This window comes from Dromiciops gliroides, chromosome 1 (genome assembly GCF_019393635.1).
Source record: "Dromiciops gliroides isolate mDroGli1 chromosome 1, mDroGli1.pri, whole genome shotgun sequence".
Taxonomy (NCBI): domain Eukaryota; kingdom Metazoa; phylum Chordata; class Mammalia; order Microbiotheria; family Microbiotheriidae; genus Dromiciops; species Dromiciops gliroides.
In genome coordinates, this window is record NC_057861.1 from 427,438,303 (window position 1) to 427,452,333 (window position 14,031).

Genomic DNA, 14,031 nt, shown 5'->3' on the forward strand with positions numbered 1-14,031 from the left:
ACCCTAATAACACTCTGTATATCAAATTTTGGCCCTCACAGTTTGGCATTATTAGGTCAGAGAGTATGCATAGTTTTATAGCCCTTTGGCCATAGTTACAAATTGCTCTACAGAACGTTTGAATCAGTTTACAACTCCACCAACAGTGAATTAATGTCTCATTTTCCCCATATCCCCTACAACATTTATCATTTTCCAGTGCTGTTCTATTATCCAATCCAATAGGTATGAGGTAGTATCCCAGAATTGTTTTGACTTGCATCTTTCTAATCAATAGTTAGAGCATTTTTTTTCATATTCCTTGCCACCACAAAAAGAACAGCTATAAATATTTTTGTACATGTGGGTCCTTTTCCCTTTTTTATGATCTCTTTGGGGAAGAGACCCAAAAGTGGTAATGCTGGGTCAAAGGGTCTACACAGCTTTATAGCCATTTGGGCATAATTCCAAATTGCTCTCCAGAATGGTTGGATCAGTTGAACTGAGACTTTAAGGGAATCAGGGATTCTAAGAAGTGAAGGTAGGGAGGTATTGTACTCCAAGTGTTGGGGGACAAAAATTGGCAAGATACAGAAAGAGAAAAAAGAGTGCTGTGTGTGGATACATATTTTTGTGAGGAATCAGAAGGCCAGTCTGAAGAGAAGAGAGTATTCAAGGGGAAATCTTGGTCTAGTGTCAGATGTTGCAGAGAGATCAAGATGAAGATTGTAAAAAGATAATTAGATTTGGCAATTAAGAGGCCATTAGTAACTTTATAGAAAGCAGTTTTGGTTGAGTGAGGAGTGCAAAGAGGAGAAGTGAGAGGAAGTGGAAATTGTCAGCCTGCATATATAACTTTCCTTAGCAATTTGCTGAAACTATAGGGTGACAACTTGAGAGGAAGGGCAGGATGACTTCCTTTTGTGTTTAAATGACACATGTTCTGGACAGAATAATCTAGATTTTATTAAAACCAATTTAAGTCTTAATTTTGACAGCTGCATGCAGCTAGCTGAGCTAGTATATCACAAGCAGTATGTGAATCTTGTGAATGCTTTACCCCAAAGCCAACCCTTTGCTTCCTCTTCTTAATATAAAATAGCATAGTTAAAATATCAACATAGCAAATTAATGGCTTAAGAAGGAAGTAGAAAGTTAGGAAGTTAAGGATCTTCAATTAAAGAGGTCATCTTGCAGGGTTAAGGGTTGATATAATTCTTTTTTTTTTTTTGGTTGATATAATTCTTGCTGGGTGTGGGGGGCAGACAATACTGATGGCTCTCTGTGTATTTAATTCACAGGGCCTTGGACTATTCCGAGTTAGCACTTGACTTTTTTTTTTTTTATCAATTATACTCTTAAGGGGGGCAGCTAGGTGGCGCAGTGGATAAAGCACCGGCCTTGGATTCAGGAGTACCTGAGTTCAAATCTGACCTTAGACACTTAACACTTACTAGCTGAGTGACCCTAGGCAAATCACTTAACCCCAATTGCTGAAGAAGAAGAAGAAGAAGAAGAAGAAGAAGAAGAAGAAGAAGAAGAAGAAGAAGAAGAAGAAGAAGAAGAAGAAGAAGAAGAAGAAGAAGAAGAAGAAGAAGAAGAAGAAGAAGAAGAAGAAGAAGAAGAAGAAGAAGAAGAAGAAGAAGAAGAAGAAGAAGAAGAAGAAGAAGAGAGTTTTGGGGGAGGGAGAGAGAGAGAGAGAGAGAAGCCTTCCCTCAGCAGAATGGGCAGATGAAAGCAATTTGTTCCAACGGCAGTATGGAGCACTTAGAGCTTGGTCAGGAAAACATTGAAGATGCCAAGGTCATCCACTGCATTCTGGGGTGTCTTGACTTTTCTCCTGCCACTGGACTTTGATAACTCTGGAAGAAAGAATGAGGCTGACACCTTTGTTCAACTGTGCCTCACTTAAAACCAGTTCACTCAGAAGTCATTATTCTGTGATGTCATTGGTTGTCTTTTTTAAAACAAAGGTCAAACAACATTTAAAACCAGGAAATATACATGTATACACATATAGTATATGTGTATATACACATACAATATACATGTACACACATATAGTATATGTTTATATACACATACATGTGTGTGCATACACACTCACATACATGCCAGGAAAATACATGTGCATATACATATAAGTTATAATACATATTTTATAGCTATAACCTGGAAATAGGGGTGTGATATGGGTATGCGTGTATGTGTGTGCGTATATACACACGGAAATGTAAGTGCATATATTAAACCTAGAAAAAAATATGCACACATATATTTGTTATATACACACTCCACAGGAATGATTCTTCTCTCCCTTAGAAATGACTTGTGAAAAAAAAAAAAAAGAAATGACTTGTGGTAGGGGGGGTGGCTAGGTGGCTAGGTGGTGCAGTGGATAAAACACCAGCCCTGGATTCAGGAGGACCTGAGTTCAAATCTGGCCTCAGACACTTGATACTTACTAGCTGTGTGACCCTGGGCAAGTGACTTAACCCCCATTGCCCCACAAAAAAACAAAAAAAAAGTTTGCAAAGCACTTTATGAATATTATTGGAGCAGCTAGGTGGCGCAGTGGATAGAGCACCGGCCCTGGAGTTAGGAGTACCTGAGTTCAAGTCCGGCCTCAGACACTTAACACTTTGGCACTCAGCCTGATAAAGAGCAAAAGCTTTACAAAGGTTTATTGAGACTCAGGCATCTAGATGCTGGCCGCGCCTCTTATAACCCCGCCAAGCTCTCGGGTAGCCCCAAAACGCGCCAGGGAAGAATGACTCTCGAGGCCACTGAAGCAGCAGCGTCGCGGCTCTTAGGTCTCCAGGTGCGAGATCCAATTGCCTGGGAGCCAGTGGGGAGGGAGCCAGTGGGGAGGGAGCTGCGGTGTCAGGCCCTACCACGTGAGTAACGCCGCGCTCTCCCCGGCCCGTAACTCCGCCCCCTTTCGAACATCCTGCCGGGATCGCCAAGGAAACGCATTCTCGGAGGAACTCGCAGCGGGCCAATAGAGGGCGAAGGAACGCGACGAACTAGCCAATGAGCGAGGAGCTGCGCGGGGTTTAAACCTCAGGCTGGGCCGCGGCTCGTCACTGCGTGCTGGGACGAACGGCTGTTGCTGCGCCTGCTTGCTCTACATTCCCGGGGAGCGAGGCTGGGGGGGGGGCAGTGCCATCTATCTGTGCTTTCTCTGTCCCTGTCTGTGTGTCTGTGTGTCTGTGTGTCTGTGTGTCTGTGTGTCTTTGTTTCTTTGCTATTATTAGCCGCCTCCTGGGAAGGTGAAAGTCATGGCGCTCCGTGTGACTAGGGTGAGTTGCTCTGAGCGGTGGAACCCATCACTTCGTCTCCCCCCGCCCCCAGACTCCTGGCTTTGTGGAGGGGACGCTGGGGGAGCACAGCTGGAAGGGTCATCTGTATGGGGAAGGAGGAGAGGGCACGGGGAGGACGGCAGGGGACTGCGGGTGGGGCTGGGGGGAGGGGAGAGCGGGGGCCTAGGAAAGGCAATTGGGGAGGGGGGAAAAGAAGAGCAGAGGCTTCTCTTCTAGAGCCTCGTTTTCCCAAGGCCAGATCCAAGAGATAAGAGTTTGGGAAGTGGGTTGGTGAAGTCCAATTATGGGAAACTTAAAATGGGGTCTAGGCACCACACCCAACCAAAGGCACCTTTCCCCTTGTCTCTGGGGAAAACAGCCTCAGTGGAGCTTGAAAGGCTACTAGCTTCGGCATGGGGGAGGTCTGGGGTCTCCTCCCTGTTTACCCTAGTTGTAGGAATTTAGGCAAGTCCTAACCCCTCCCAGGCTGTTTTCCCCATCTGTAAATTGAAGGAGTATTGAATGTTGGGGGGGGGGGGGGAGAAGGTTGAGGGGTTATGGGACTAGATTGATTTCTACAATCAAATAATTTGGGGAAGGGGATCAAGTCAAATTTTTTTCCTGCCTGGGACAGGGCCCTCTACTGAGTCTATTGTTTCCGGTCTTGCTTCCTGCTCTAACACCACTGTATCGTTGAACACTGGGTAAAATTAGACTCTTGTCACTTTTTACCCTTTAGCCATTTTGTCTTACTCTAAAGTAATTTTGGGGGTTTCCCTTGCAGAACATGAAGGTCAATGCCGAGAATAAACTGAAGGGCAATGTCCCTGGTGCCAAGAGGGTACCTGTACCCACCGCTACCTGCAAGCCTGGGCTGAGGCCAAGAATGGCCCTGGGTGATATTGGCAACAAAGTGTGTGAGCAACAGCAGCCACCTCCATCAAAAATACCTCTGAAAAAGGTAATTCCCTTACTTAGCTTCCCATGAATGAGTCTTCCTCTTCTAACTGTAAATCCTTCTTTATTTTTCTTCTCTTCTTTCCAGGAAGCCAAAGCTCCCATTGCAAAAGTAGCTGCTAAAAAGGCCCCCAAACCAGCGGAAAAGATGCCTGTGCCTGTGCCTGTGCCTGTGCCTGAACCTGTACCTGTTAAGGAAGAGAAACTAACTCCTGAGCCTATTAAGGTAACTGACTCCTAAGGCATTATTCTGTCCATTGATGTTCCCACATATTTCTCCACATGATTGAAGGGTGCTGATCAAACTAATCAAGTCGACAAGAAATAGAAACTGTTGATCTCTACTGGCCAAGTTCGCTGGCCTTGTTGGCGTGGTTTTTCATTTGACTGTCTTCTTTAGAATGTTGGCATGTTTACTTAAAGTTACTGAATTTCTGTTGAGTATAATGAGGCCCACTAGGTGGTGTAGTGGATAGAGCATTGGGTCTGGAATCAGGAAGATTTGAATTCAAATGCAACTTCTGCCACATATTAGCTATGGGACCCTAGGCAAGTCACTTAATCCTTCTTTGCCTCAGTTTCTCATCTATAAAATGGGTACACACAGGAGATGGAAATAGCAAACTACGCTAGTATCTTTGCCGAGAAAAACCCCATGGAGAAAATCCATGGTGTCACAGGGAGTATTGGACATATCTGAATGAATGAATAACAACAGCAGCATGCTACACTGAGTATTTAGTTAATTTCACACTAAATGGTTTGCAATTAAAGTACTGGTGTACCTCCCAGGTTTTTAATTTCATTTGTTTTGTGTTTCTGGAAAGTTGTATTAGGGAAAAAACAAATACAAAGATATTCTTGGTGGGAGCAGAAAGGGTGGAGGGTGTTAGGTTTTAGGAGTGGTGGAAATTTTCCAGGGTTTAGGTGGCCTGTAATTTAAGCACTAGTATGGCTACTGGGAATTTTTTGTTATTTACTTTCCAGTGTGATTGGAACATTTTTTTAAAGCAAGAAAATAAAGCTTCCTAGAGATTCTCAGAAGAAACAACTACTGTCTTTCCCCACATTCTTGCTTTTTCTCCCCATTCTCCTTGACACACAAAAACTATATTCATTAGAGCCAAAGATAATAGGATGTGTTTCTCTACCTGTATAGCAGACTGATCAGAATAATGTGACAAATTTAGTGTAATTTCAGTCAATTAAAACTGGCTTAAGCCTTAACTTTTGATAGCTGAGCTGATTATCCCTTCAGTCACTAAGGTTAAGACAAAGTAGAGTGTGTTGAGGTGTCTTGGCAGCTAATGTGGCATCAGTGGATAGAGTGCCAAGCCTGGTGTCAGGAAGACTCATCTTCTTGTTCACATCTGGCCTCAGACACTTATTAGCTGAGTGACCCTGGGTGAATCACTGAATCCTGTTTGCCTCAGTTTCCTCATCTGTAAAATGAGCTAGAGAAGGAAATGGTAAACCCCTCCAGTATCTTTGCCAAGAAAACCCCAAACGGGGTCACAGTCAGACATAACCAAAACAACAGAACAAAGCATGTTGTGTTTTGTATGTGTCATCTTTAGAGAATGTTTTTGTAGCAGTGAGTAGTAGTGTTCCTGAACAATATAAATAGGATCTAGGCTCTCCTTTAGAATTAAATTCTTTTCCCTGCCCATGTACAGAGAGGAAGAAGGATAAAAAAAACCAAGGTCCTACCTTCCATTCAAATCAACAGTATCTTTCCTTCTAAAGCATACTTATGTAACTGTTAAACTAACAATCACTTGAAATTTAGGCATAGCCAAATTTACCTTTTATGATGATACCAGTGAAATGACGCAGTAATTGTATATCCCCATTGTGTCTGGCTAAAAGCCCAGAATGTTTTGTATTTGCTTCTCCTGTGTTTAAATCTCGAATCAACAAACTTGTGGCTTTTACAAAACTAGTCAACATTTGATACATTATTACTCCAAGAGATGCTGCCATAGAATACAGATTGAAGATTTTTTTTCTGAGAAAAAAAAAACAGACATCCATGTAGCAATAACTTCTTGAGTGGTTGGATAACTGATCAGAAAGTCTGCCTGCAGTCTGATATACCATTACAGTATTGATTCCAAGAGCTTTCTGTTGTTACCAGGTGGATTCTCCATCCCCAAGCCCAATGGAAACATCTGGGTGTGCACCTGCAGAAGAGTTTCTGTGCCAAGCTTTTTCCGATGTCATACTTGCAGTGAAAGATGTTGATGCAGATGATACAACTGATCCAAACCTTTGTAGTGAATATGTGAAAGATATTTATTGCTATCTTAGACAACTTGAGGTCAGTATTCTTCTTGGAATCTTCCTAAACAGACTCCCTGTTATTATTTGAAGAGGTTGCAGGGGAAATGCAAGTTGGAGGCAAAACCATTTTTTTTTTAAGTATTTTTCTCCCGTCCCAATAAAGTACAGCTAATATTAAGTCTGTGAATGACTAGGATTAAAATAATAATGAACTTTTTATTTTGGACATAAAGAAGAACTTTTAGCCATTAAGCAATAACTGACCTTCCTGGATGCAGTTTTCTCCTGTGTTCAGGATACTCTGCTTCATGAAAAAGAATTTCAAATTATGATTTTCTTCTTTTTGGTTTTTTTTTCCCCTTAATGCAGGAAGAGCAGGCGATCAGACCAAAATACCTTGTGGGTCAAGAAGTCACTGGGAACATGAGAGCCATCCTCATCGACTGGTTGGTACAAGTGCAGATGAAGTTCAGGTTGCTACAGGAGACTATGTACATGACTGTAGCCATTATTGACCGATTTATGCAGGTGAGTATAGGTAATCTTGAGTCCTTGCAGAGGTACTATGTCATGATCTCTGAGAAACCTAAGGAGTTGTCATTCCACAGAGAGGAATTTTTCCTTCCACTCTGGAGTTGCCCCTCATGATGCAAATAAAGTGTTGTGGATGAAGGACTGGCCTGGCATTTAGAGACTTTGAATCATCCGCATGCTAGCTGTGAGACCATAGGCAAGTTACTTTAACTTGCTGAACCTCAGTTGCCTCACCTGTAAAATGGGGATAATGATGCCTGCAGCATTATGTAACACAGTACATTACATAAGCCCATTGAGGTTGTGATATCTGAGTGTGGGATTCCAGTCTAGGTGTTCCTGATTCTTGGTACAGCACTTTCTTTCCACTTACTGTACCACATTGCTGCTCAAATATATAAAATTCCGTGGTTTAAAGTGGATTAGGAACTCTCCCTTTGAATCTGCATTGTGACTGTGAGATTTCTCTTGGATTCTTCAGATCCTATAAAGCTTAAGTCACTCTTTGCCCTATAATAACAGGAAGGTAGAATTAATGTCTACTCAAGACTCAATATTGGTTGGAGGATAGGGGAGAAACTTTTGTAAGGTCTGTTATTAGTGGTTAGGGGTGTCTCATGTCTCTTCAGATGGGTTAGTGACTAAAAACAACCTTTTGATGACTTAAAAACAAAATGTCAAAACCTGCCAAGGGTGTTTTTTCATTAGTGTTCATCTTTTAGTTGGGCTGTGAGTTTAAGGGGGAAGGGGAGCGTGTTTTTCTCTGAGTTCTTGTCAAGTGGTATCTGCCAAGGAAGTGGTGTGGTCCCTGAAGGAGCTACCTGTCATGAAGGGAAGTTTATTTCTGTACTCATCATCTTTGCAGGATAATATCGTACCTAAGAAACTGCTACAGCTGGTAGGTGTTACCGCCATGTTCATTGCCAGCAAGTATGAAGAGATGTACCCACCTGAAATTGGGGACTTTGCCTTTGTAACTGACCACACGTACAGCAAGCACCAGATTCGGCAGATGGAAATGAAGATTCTAAAAGCTTTAGACTTCAGTCTAGGTCGTCCTTTACCCCTGCACTTCCTACGCCGAGCATCCAAGGTTGGAGAGGTGAGTTGAATCTTTGATTTAGGCTGTTGGTATGGATAAAATTATAGCCTAATGTAAACAGGCTTAATTAAGTACCAGTCACACTAAACTCCTTTACATTTCATGTTTTTCTGAACCTGAATAGAAAGGCAAGTGCCTACTTATGAACAAGGAATGGTTATAAGGATAGGAAGGTGACAATTGGCATCTTCAGGGGAGAAGGCCATTTTAATCGAACTTTAAGCTCCTGCATGAAAGACTTAAAGTGTAATAACACTATAAATAAACACCATAAAGGCAAGTTGGAGCCTGTAAAGGGCTTTAAGGTAGTAGACAACTTCAAGTGATCTAGTAAAATAGGTGAGAGGATTTCCTGAAAGACAACAATTGGATATTAGTTTTGGGCGGTTGTGCTTATTCCAAACACTTCTGTAGGTCATGTGATAGTCATCAGAAAACAAATGAAAGGATTGCCATGGGGTGGGCATGGTTTTGTTTACTCTTGGTGGCTCTTGAGGAAGGGGGATATGATGGAGACCTACTGTTAAGGATTGAGGGCTTGAACAGTGGCAGAGCAAGGGACTCAGGCTAAGGACAGTAAGTAGCATCCTGCCAATATGGGTTAAATTGGGTAACTATAGGATCAGGACTGAAGAGAAGAAACCAAGTTTCGAAAGGAAGGGGTTATGGACTGGCAAAGCAAGAAATGAGAATCCAGAGGTCAGGGTGAAGGCAGTGACCAGACTTAGGAAGGGTGAGGCATTGGGAGATGGAGAAGGACAGGAAATTGTGGACAAAGAGAATTTCAGAGTTTAAGATCTTAGAGGCAAGACATTTTTGGGTGCTGCTTAGGTCTCATAATGCCAAGAAGGTAACTAGATCTGTCTGGTTTAAGGGTAGTAAGATACAGAGGATTTTGTACTTTCTCACCATTCGGAACAACTATTCAGAACAATTTAGACTATGGGCTGAATTTCCCCAAATCAGTACAGTAGATTTCAGTCTTTCAGGGCATTGTTTTGGGAAGTCCAGAGATTGTATTGGTAGGGCAAATGGCCAGAAGGTAACCTATATTGACAGTTGGATAGGATATGAAGCCTGGCCTGGTATTGATGTGGCTGGCTAAAGTCAGTAGGCTATGATTATGATCATGGAAATTTAAAGTTAGGGGTTTGTGGTTCTAGTTTTCTTTAGTGGAACTTGATACTTTTCTTAGATCAAATGGTTTCCAAACAAATTTAGTGCACTCTTTGCCAAGAAGAAAATGACTTCTCATTCCAGGTTGACATTGAACAACACACCTTAGCCAAATACCTGATGGAACTCACAATGGTAGACTACGAAATGGTCCACTTCCCTCCTTCCCAGATTGCAGCAAGTGCATTTTGTTTGGCATTGAAAGTCCTTGATAATGGTGAATGGGTAAGCCTATTTTATACTTTAGTGAACTTCTTGGCACCTATATTTTTGTTCTGTGATTTCTCAGCTTGTAAATCTGCTTAAGGCCAGTTTTATTTATAAAGTAGATACTAAGATACTGTTTCTTCTGATTTCACCCCCAAACCAAATGAGAGAGAGGCCTCAAAAATGAAGATTCTCTATAGAATGAGTAGCTAGTACTCTGATGTAAGTTCTTAATTGTCCCTCTGTCACTTCAGTACCTCTTCTCTAAAATGATATCTGATTACAAACAACAGTCATCTACCTCCCCTGGATACACACACACACACACACACATTTAACTGCCATCAATCTAGGTAGCAGTTTTCATTTTGTGAAAAGTGTAGTTTAGCATTTAATCTCTTAGTGCTAATAATAATAGCTAACATTTATATAGTGCTTACTATGTGTCAGACACTGTCCTGAGTGCTTTACAATTCTTTTCTCATTTGATACTTTGACTCATAGACTCCAACTCTTCAACACTACATGTCTTATACTGAGGAGGCCCTTCTTCCCGTAATGCAGCACATGGCTAAGAATGTGATCTTGGTGAACCGGGGCCTTACAAAGCACATGGTAAGTGGAAATGGATAGGAACCATGCTGAAATTTCTGGGTTAAGCCAAAGGCAATGGGTGTGGATGTGTGTGGGTGTGGATGGGGGTTAAAAAGTTTTAGTTTTTTGTAGACTGGTGCATATACAGTTCAGTTGTCTTAGCACTTCTAAGATCTGTGTGTGGTGATTTGTTTTCCTTAATGTCAACCAATGTTTTTTAACTCTTTCAGGCTATCAAGAATAAGTATGCCAGCACTAAGCATGCAAAGATCAGCACTATTGCACAGCTGAATTCTGTAGTAATTCAAGATCTAGCCAAGCCACTAACAAAAGTGTAACTCGATCTTGAACTGTAGTGAAATCTGCAATAAAATTGGCACCATGTGCCGTTTTGTACATATTATAGCTCCCAAATATTTGTCATAATAAAGTTTTCTGTTGTCCCTTTTACTTTTTATGTGTTAACTTTTCTTAATGTCAATCTCTCAGAAGCATTTTAGGGATTTTGTTTGTTCAGGTTAGACTTAATGCCTGTAAAGGTTGAATCAACCTGGAATTTATATTCGGTCTAATGAGTAAAACAATTAAGTGCTATGCCTTCATCACAGATAAAGGAGGTCTGTGGGCTGGTATAATAATTAAAAGGCCTCAAGGACAGAATAAGAAAAGAAAAGCCTTTTTTCATTGTTATATTGCAAGTGAAGATTTTTACATTAGCAAATTGCAACTCTTAGTTTCATGCCAAATAGTTTTGTGTTCAGTTGATTGCCTATTAGAATTGCTTTTGTGATCTGGCTCAGATCATTATTGCTTTCTAAATCATCTGTCTCCTTCCATTTAACAATCCTTGCTATCTATCCTAGGTTCCTTAATCTCTTCATTTCTTCTTTAAAATGCTTTCCTCTAAATCAACAGTTCTTGTTCTGTGTTAAAATGAATGCCTCCCTAGATTAGTCTTTTGACTTACGTTGTATATGTTCATTTACTGTATTACTCTAATGCTACCATATTACAAGAAAACCAACTACTGGTAGTCTGCAGTTTGCAGTTGCATTCTAAACAATTAAATGGTCTGCATCTAGGTTTTCAAGAATAAAGATGGTGATACTTGAGGGTAGAGCACAGTGTATTTGATTTATTATATGTTTAACCAATATGCAAATAGCCAAGTAAAATACAGCATCTGTTCCAGAAGGGTCCCCATAAGTATGGCCATATCTAACAAACATAAAATACTCTAGAACAGACTTTACTGCCTAAAGCTAGTTCCTACACATAGAACCAACTGTTTTGACACTAGCTTCCCTTTTACTTTCAGTCATGTGACTAAAGTCCCACCTATTGCATCTTCTTGACAGATAAGGCCTAGGAGTAGAAACTTGAGCCTGATCACAGGTCTACCTGAGACATTCCACCAATTAACAGCTCATTTAAGTTATCCAACTCCTTAAAAAAAAAAAAACTAAACAAAACTGCACATAATGAAAGGATTAAGGTTATCCCTCCCTTAAATTAGGGTCAATCAACACTTTGAAGACTCTTATAATCCTGTCACCACATGGAAATTTAACCTCAACCTTACCTTCAACTTGACTACCTCAAACCACCCAACATTCACCAAACATGCTTCCAAAATCCTGAACTTATTATCCCCAGTTTTTGTACCTCTCAATTTATCTTCCCAGAACAGTGTTTAGTCCCAGTCAGGACTCTAAGTCCCTTGATTCCAATCTTTTTATTTTTTGACACATTGTTATGTCTTGTGCATGTATTTTTGTTTATTGGTTTATTCCATTTATTGATAGGTGATTTTTTTTCTGAAATGGAGATGGTTTTATAAATTTTTATTTTTAAAAGCAGCTGAAGTGCCAAACAATTCTGGGGTTCTACCTCAGACCCAGCAAGTTGACAAAGATGACAAAAAGACGAGGATGGCTAATGTGGGAGAAATTGTGAGAAAATAACAATAATGGGAGCTCCAACTTTTTTTTTTTTTTTAAGTGAGGCAATTGGGGTTAAGTGACTTGCCCAGGGTCACACAGCTAGTAAGTGTTAAGTGTCTGAGGCCGGATTTGAACTCAGGTACTCCTGACTCCAGGGCCAGTGCTCTATCCACTGCACCATCTAGCTGCCCCTGAGAGCTCCAACTTTTTAAGAAAGCAACTTGGAAGGTTAAAGTATTTAAAATGTCCATGCCATTTGAGACAGATTTCATTGCTGGATCTATATTCCAAGGAGGTCAATAACATAACTACTATTTGTGATCAAAAAGAACTGGAAACAAAGCAGATGCTCACAGATTGGAGAATGACTAACTGTGGTACTGAATGTAATGAAATGCTGTGCTGTAAGAAATATGATACACAAAGCTATCTATTGCCATATGAAAAAATGCTCTAAGTCACTAGTGATTAGAGAAATGCAAATTAAAACAACTCTGAGGTACCACCTCACACCTAACAGATTGGCTAATGTGACAAAAAAGGAAAATAATAAATGTTGGAGAAGCTGTGGAAAAAATTGGAACATTAATGCATTGTTAGTGGGGCTGTGAATTGATCTAGCCATTCTGGAGAGCAATTTGGAACTATGTCCAAAGGGCTATAAAGCTGTGCATACCCTTTGACCCAGCAATACCACTACTAGGTCTTTTTCCCAAAGAGATCATAAAAAAGGGAAAAGGACCCACATGTACAAAAATATTTATAGCTGCTCTTTTTGTGGGGGCAAGAAATTGGAAATTGAGGGGTTGCCCATTAATTGGGGAATGGCTGAACAAATTGTTGTATATAAATGTAATGGAATACTATTGTGCTGTAAGAAATAATGAGCAGGCAGATTTCAGAGAAACCTGGAAGGACCTGTATGAACTGATGCTGAGTGAGATGAGCAGAACTAGGAGAACATGGTACATCCTGTGTTGATCAACTGTGATAGACTTGACTCTTCTCAGCAATACAATGGTCCAAGATAGTTCCAAAGGACTCATGATAGAAAAGGCTCTCTAAATCCAGAAAAAAAAAACCCACTATGGAATCTAGATGCAGATTGAACCATACTATCTCTATTTTTTTGTTTTGTTTTTCTTTTTTGAGGTTTTTCCTTTTTGCTCTGATTCTTCTTGCACAGCATGACTAATGCAGAAATATGTTTAATGTGACTGCATATAACCTATATCAGATCACTTGCTGTCTTGGGGAGGGAGGTGGGAGAAAAATTTGAAACTAGAATCTTATAAAAACAAATGTTGCATCTCTACATGTAACTGGAAAATAATAAAATACTTTTATGGGGGAAAAAAAGAAACATACAGAGAAACATGAGGAGACATGTGAACTTGCAAATTGGAGTACCAGGAAAAATATATACCAATGATTGCAATGCAAACAGAATATGACTACAGCAAATGGAATGCTATGAAATTACCACTAAGCTTGGACCCGATGTGAAAAGGTACTTCCCTCTGCATCTTTGTGGAGGTGGGGGACTATGGATTTGGCACATTGGATGTGATGCTAAGTCTTTCAGTGTGTTATATTTACTAACTCTCTATTATAAGGGATGGGGAAGAGATCAATAAGGGGGGGAAAAACATATGATGTAAAAACAAAACAGGAAATGTTTTTTTAATGTTTGCCAGTGATCCAATCAGAATTTTTATTCTGTAGGGTGCAGGTCTAAAATCATTCTTCACCACACTGATACTTTTCCCATCATTCAAAAGTATTTTATAGTCTTGGGTTAAGCCAGCCAAGTAGCACATGACAGAGCACTGGACTCAAATCAAGAAAGTTGGAGTCTGAATCCTCTTTCAGACTCTTATTGGCTGTATGACCCTGGGCAAGTCACTTAATCTTTCTATACCTGACTTTCTTCATCTGTAAAATGAGGGGGTAG

The 14,031-nt window shown here is 40.5% G+C and overlaps 1 protein-coding gene across 1 annotated transcript; it reads left to right on the forward strand.

The window, feature by feature from the left end:
• The first annotated feature begins 3,186 nt into the window (after window positions 1-3,186).
• Window positions 3,187-10,534, forward strand: CCNB1 (cyclin B1). Its single transcript, XM_043975697.1, has 9 exons — window positions 3,187-3,281; window positions 4,066-4,242; window positions 4,327-4,464; window positions 6,376-6,558; window positions 6,891-7,049; window positions 7,921-8,157; window positions 9,418-9,558; window positions 10,045-10,155; window positions 10,365-10,534. The coding sequence occupies exons 1-9, from the start codon at window positions 3,261-3,263 to the stop codon at window positions 10,470-10,472; spliced, it is 1,275 nt and encodes a 424-aa protein (XP_043831632.1). The 5' UTR covers window positions 3,187-3,260; the 3' UTR covers window positions 10,473-10,534.
• The last annotated feature ends 3,497 nt before the right edge of the window (window positions 10,535-14,031 follow it).

What these genes read in the sequence shown, in the direction of transcription:
- CCNB1 (XM_043975697.1), top strand. Translation starts at nt 3,261, where the DNA reads ATGGCGCTCCGTGTGACTAGG. An exon ending in GAGCATCCAAGGTTGGAGAG is followed by an intron (nt 8,158 to 9,417) that starts GTGAGTTGAATC and finishes TTCTCATTCCAG; the next exon opens with GTTGACATTGAACAACACAC. An exon ending in TCCTTGATAATGGTGAATGG is followed by an intron (nt 9,559 to 10,044) that starts GTAAGCCTATTT and finishes TTTGACTCATAG; the next exon opens with ACTCCAACTCTTCAACACTA.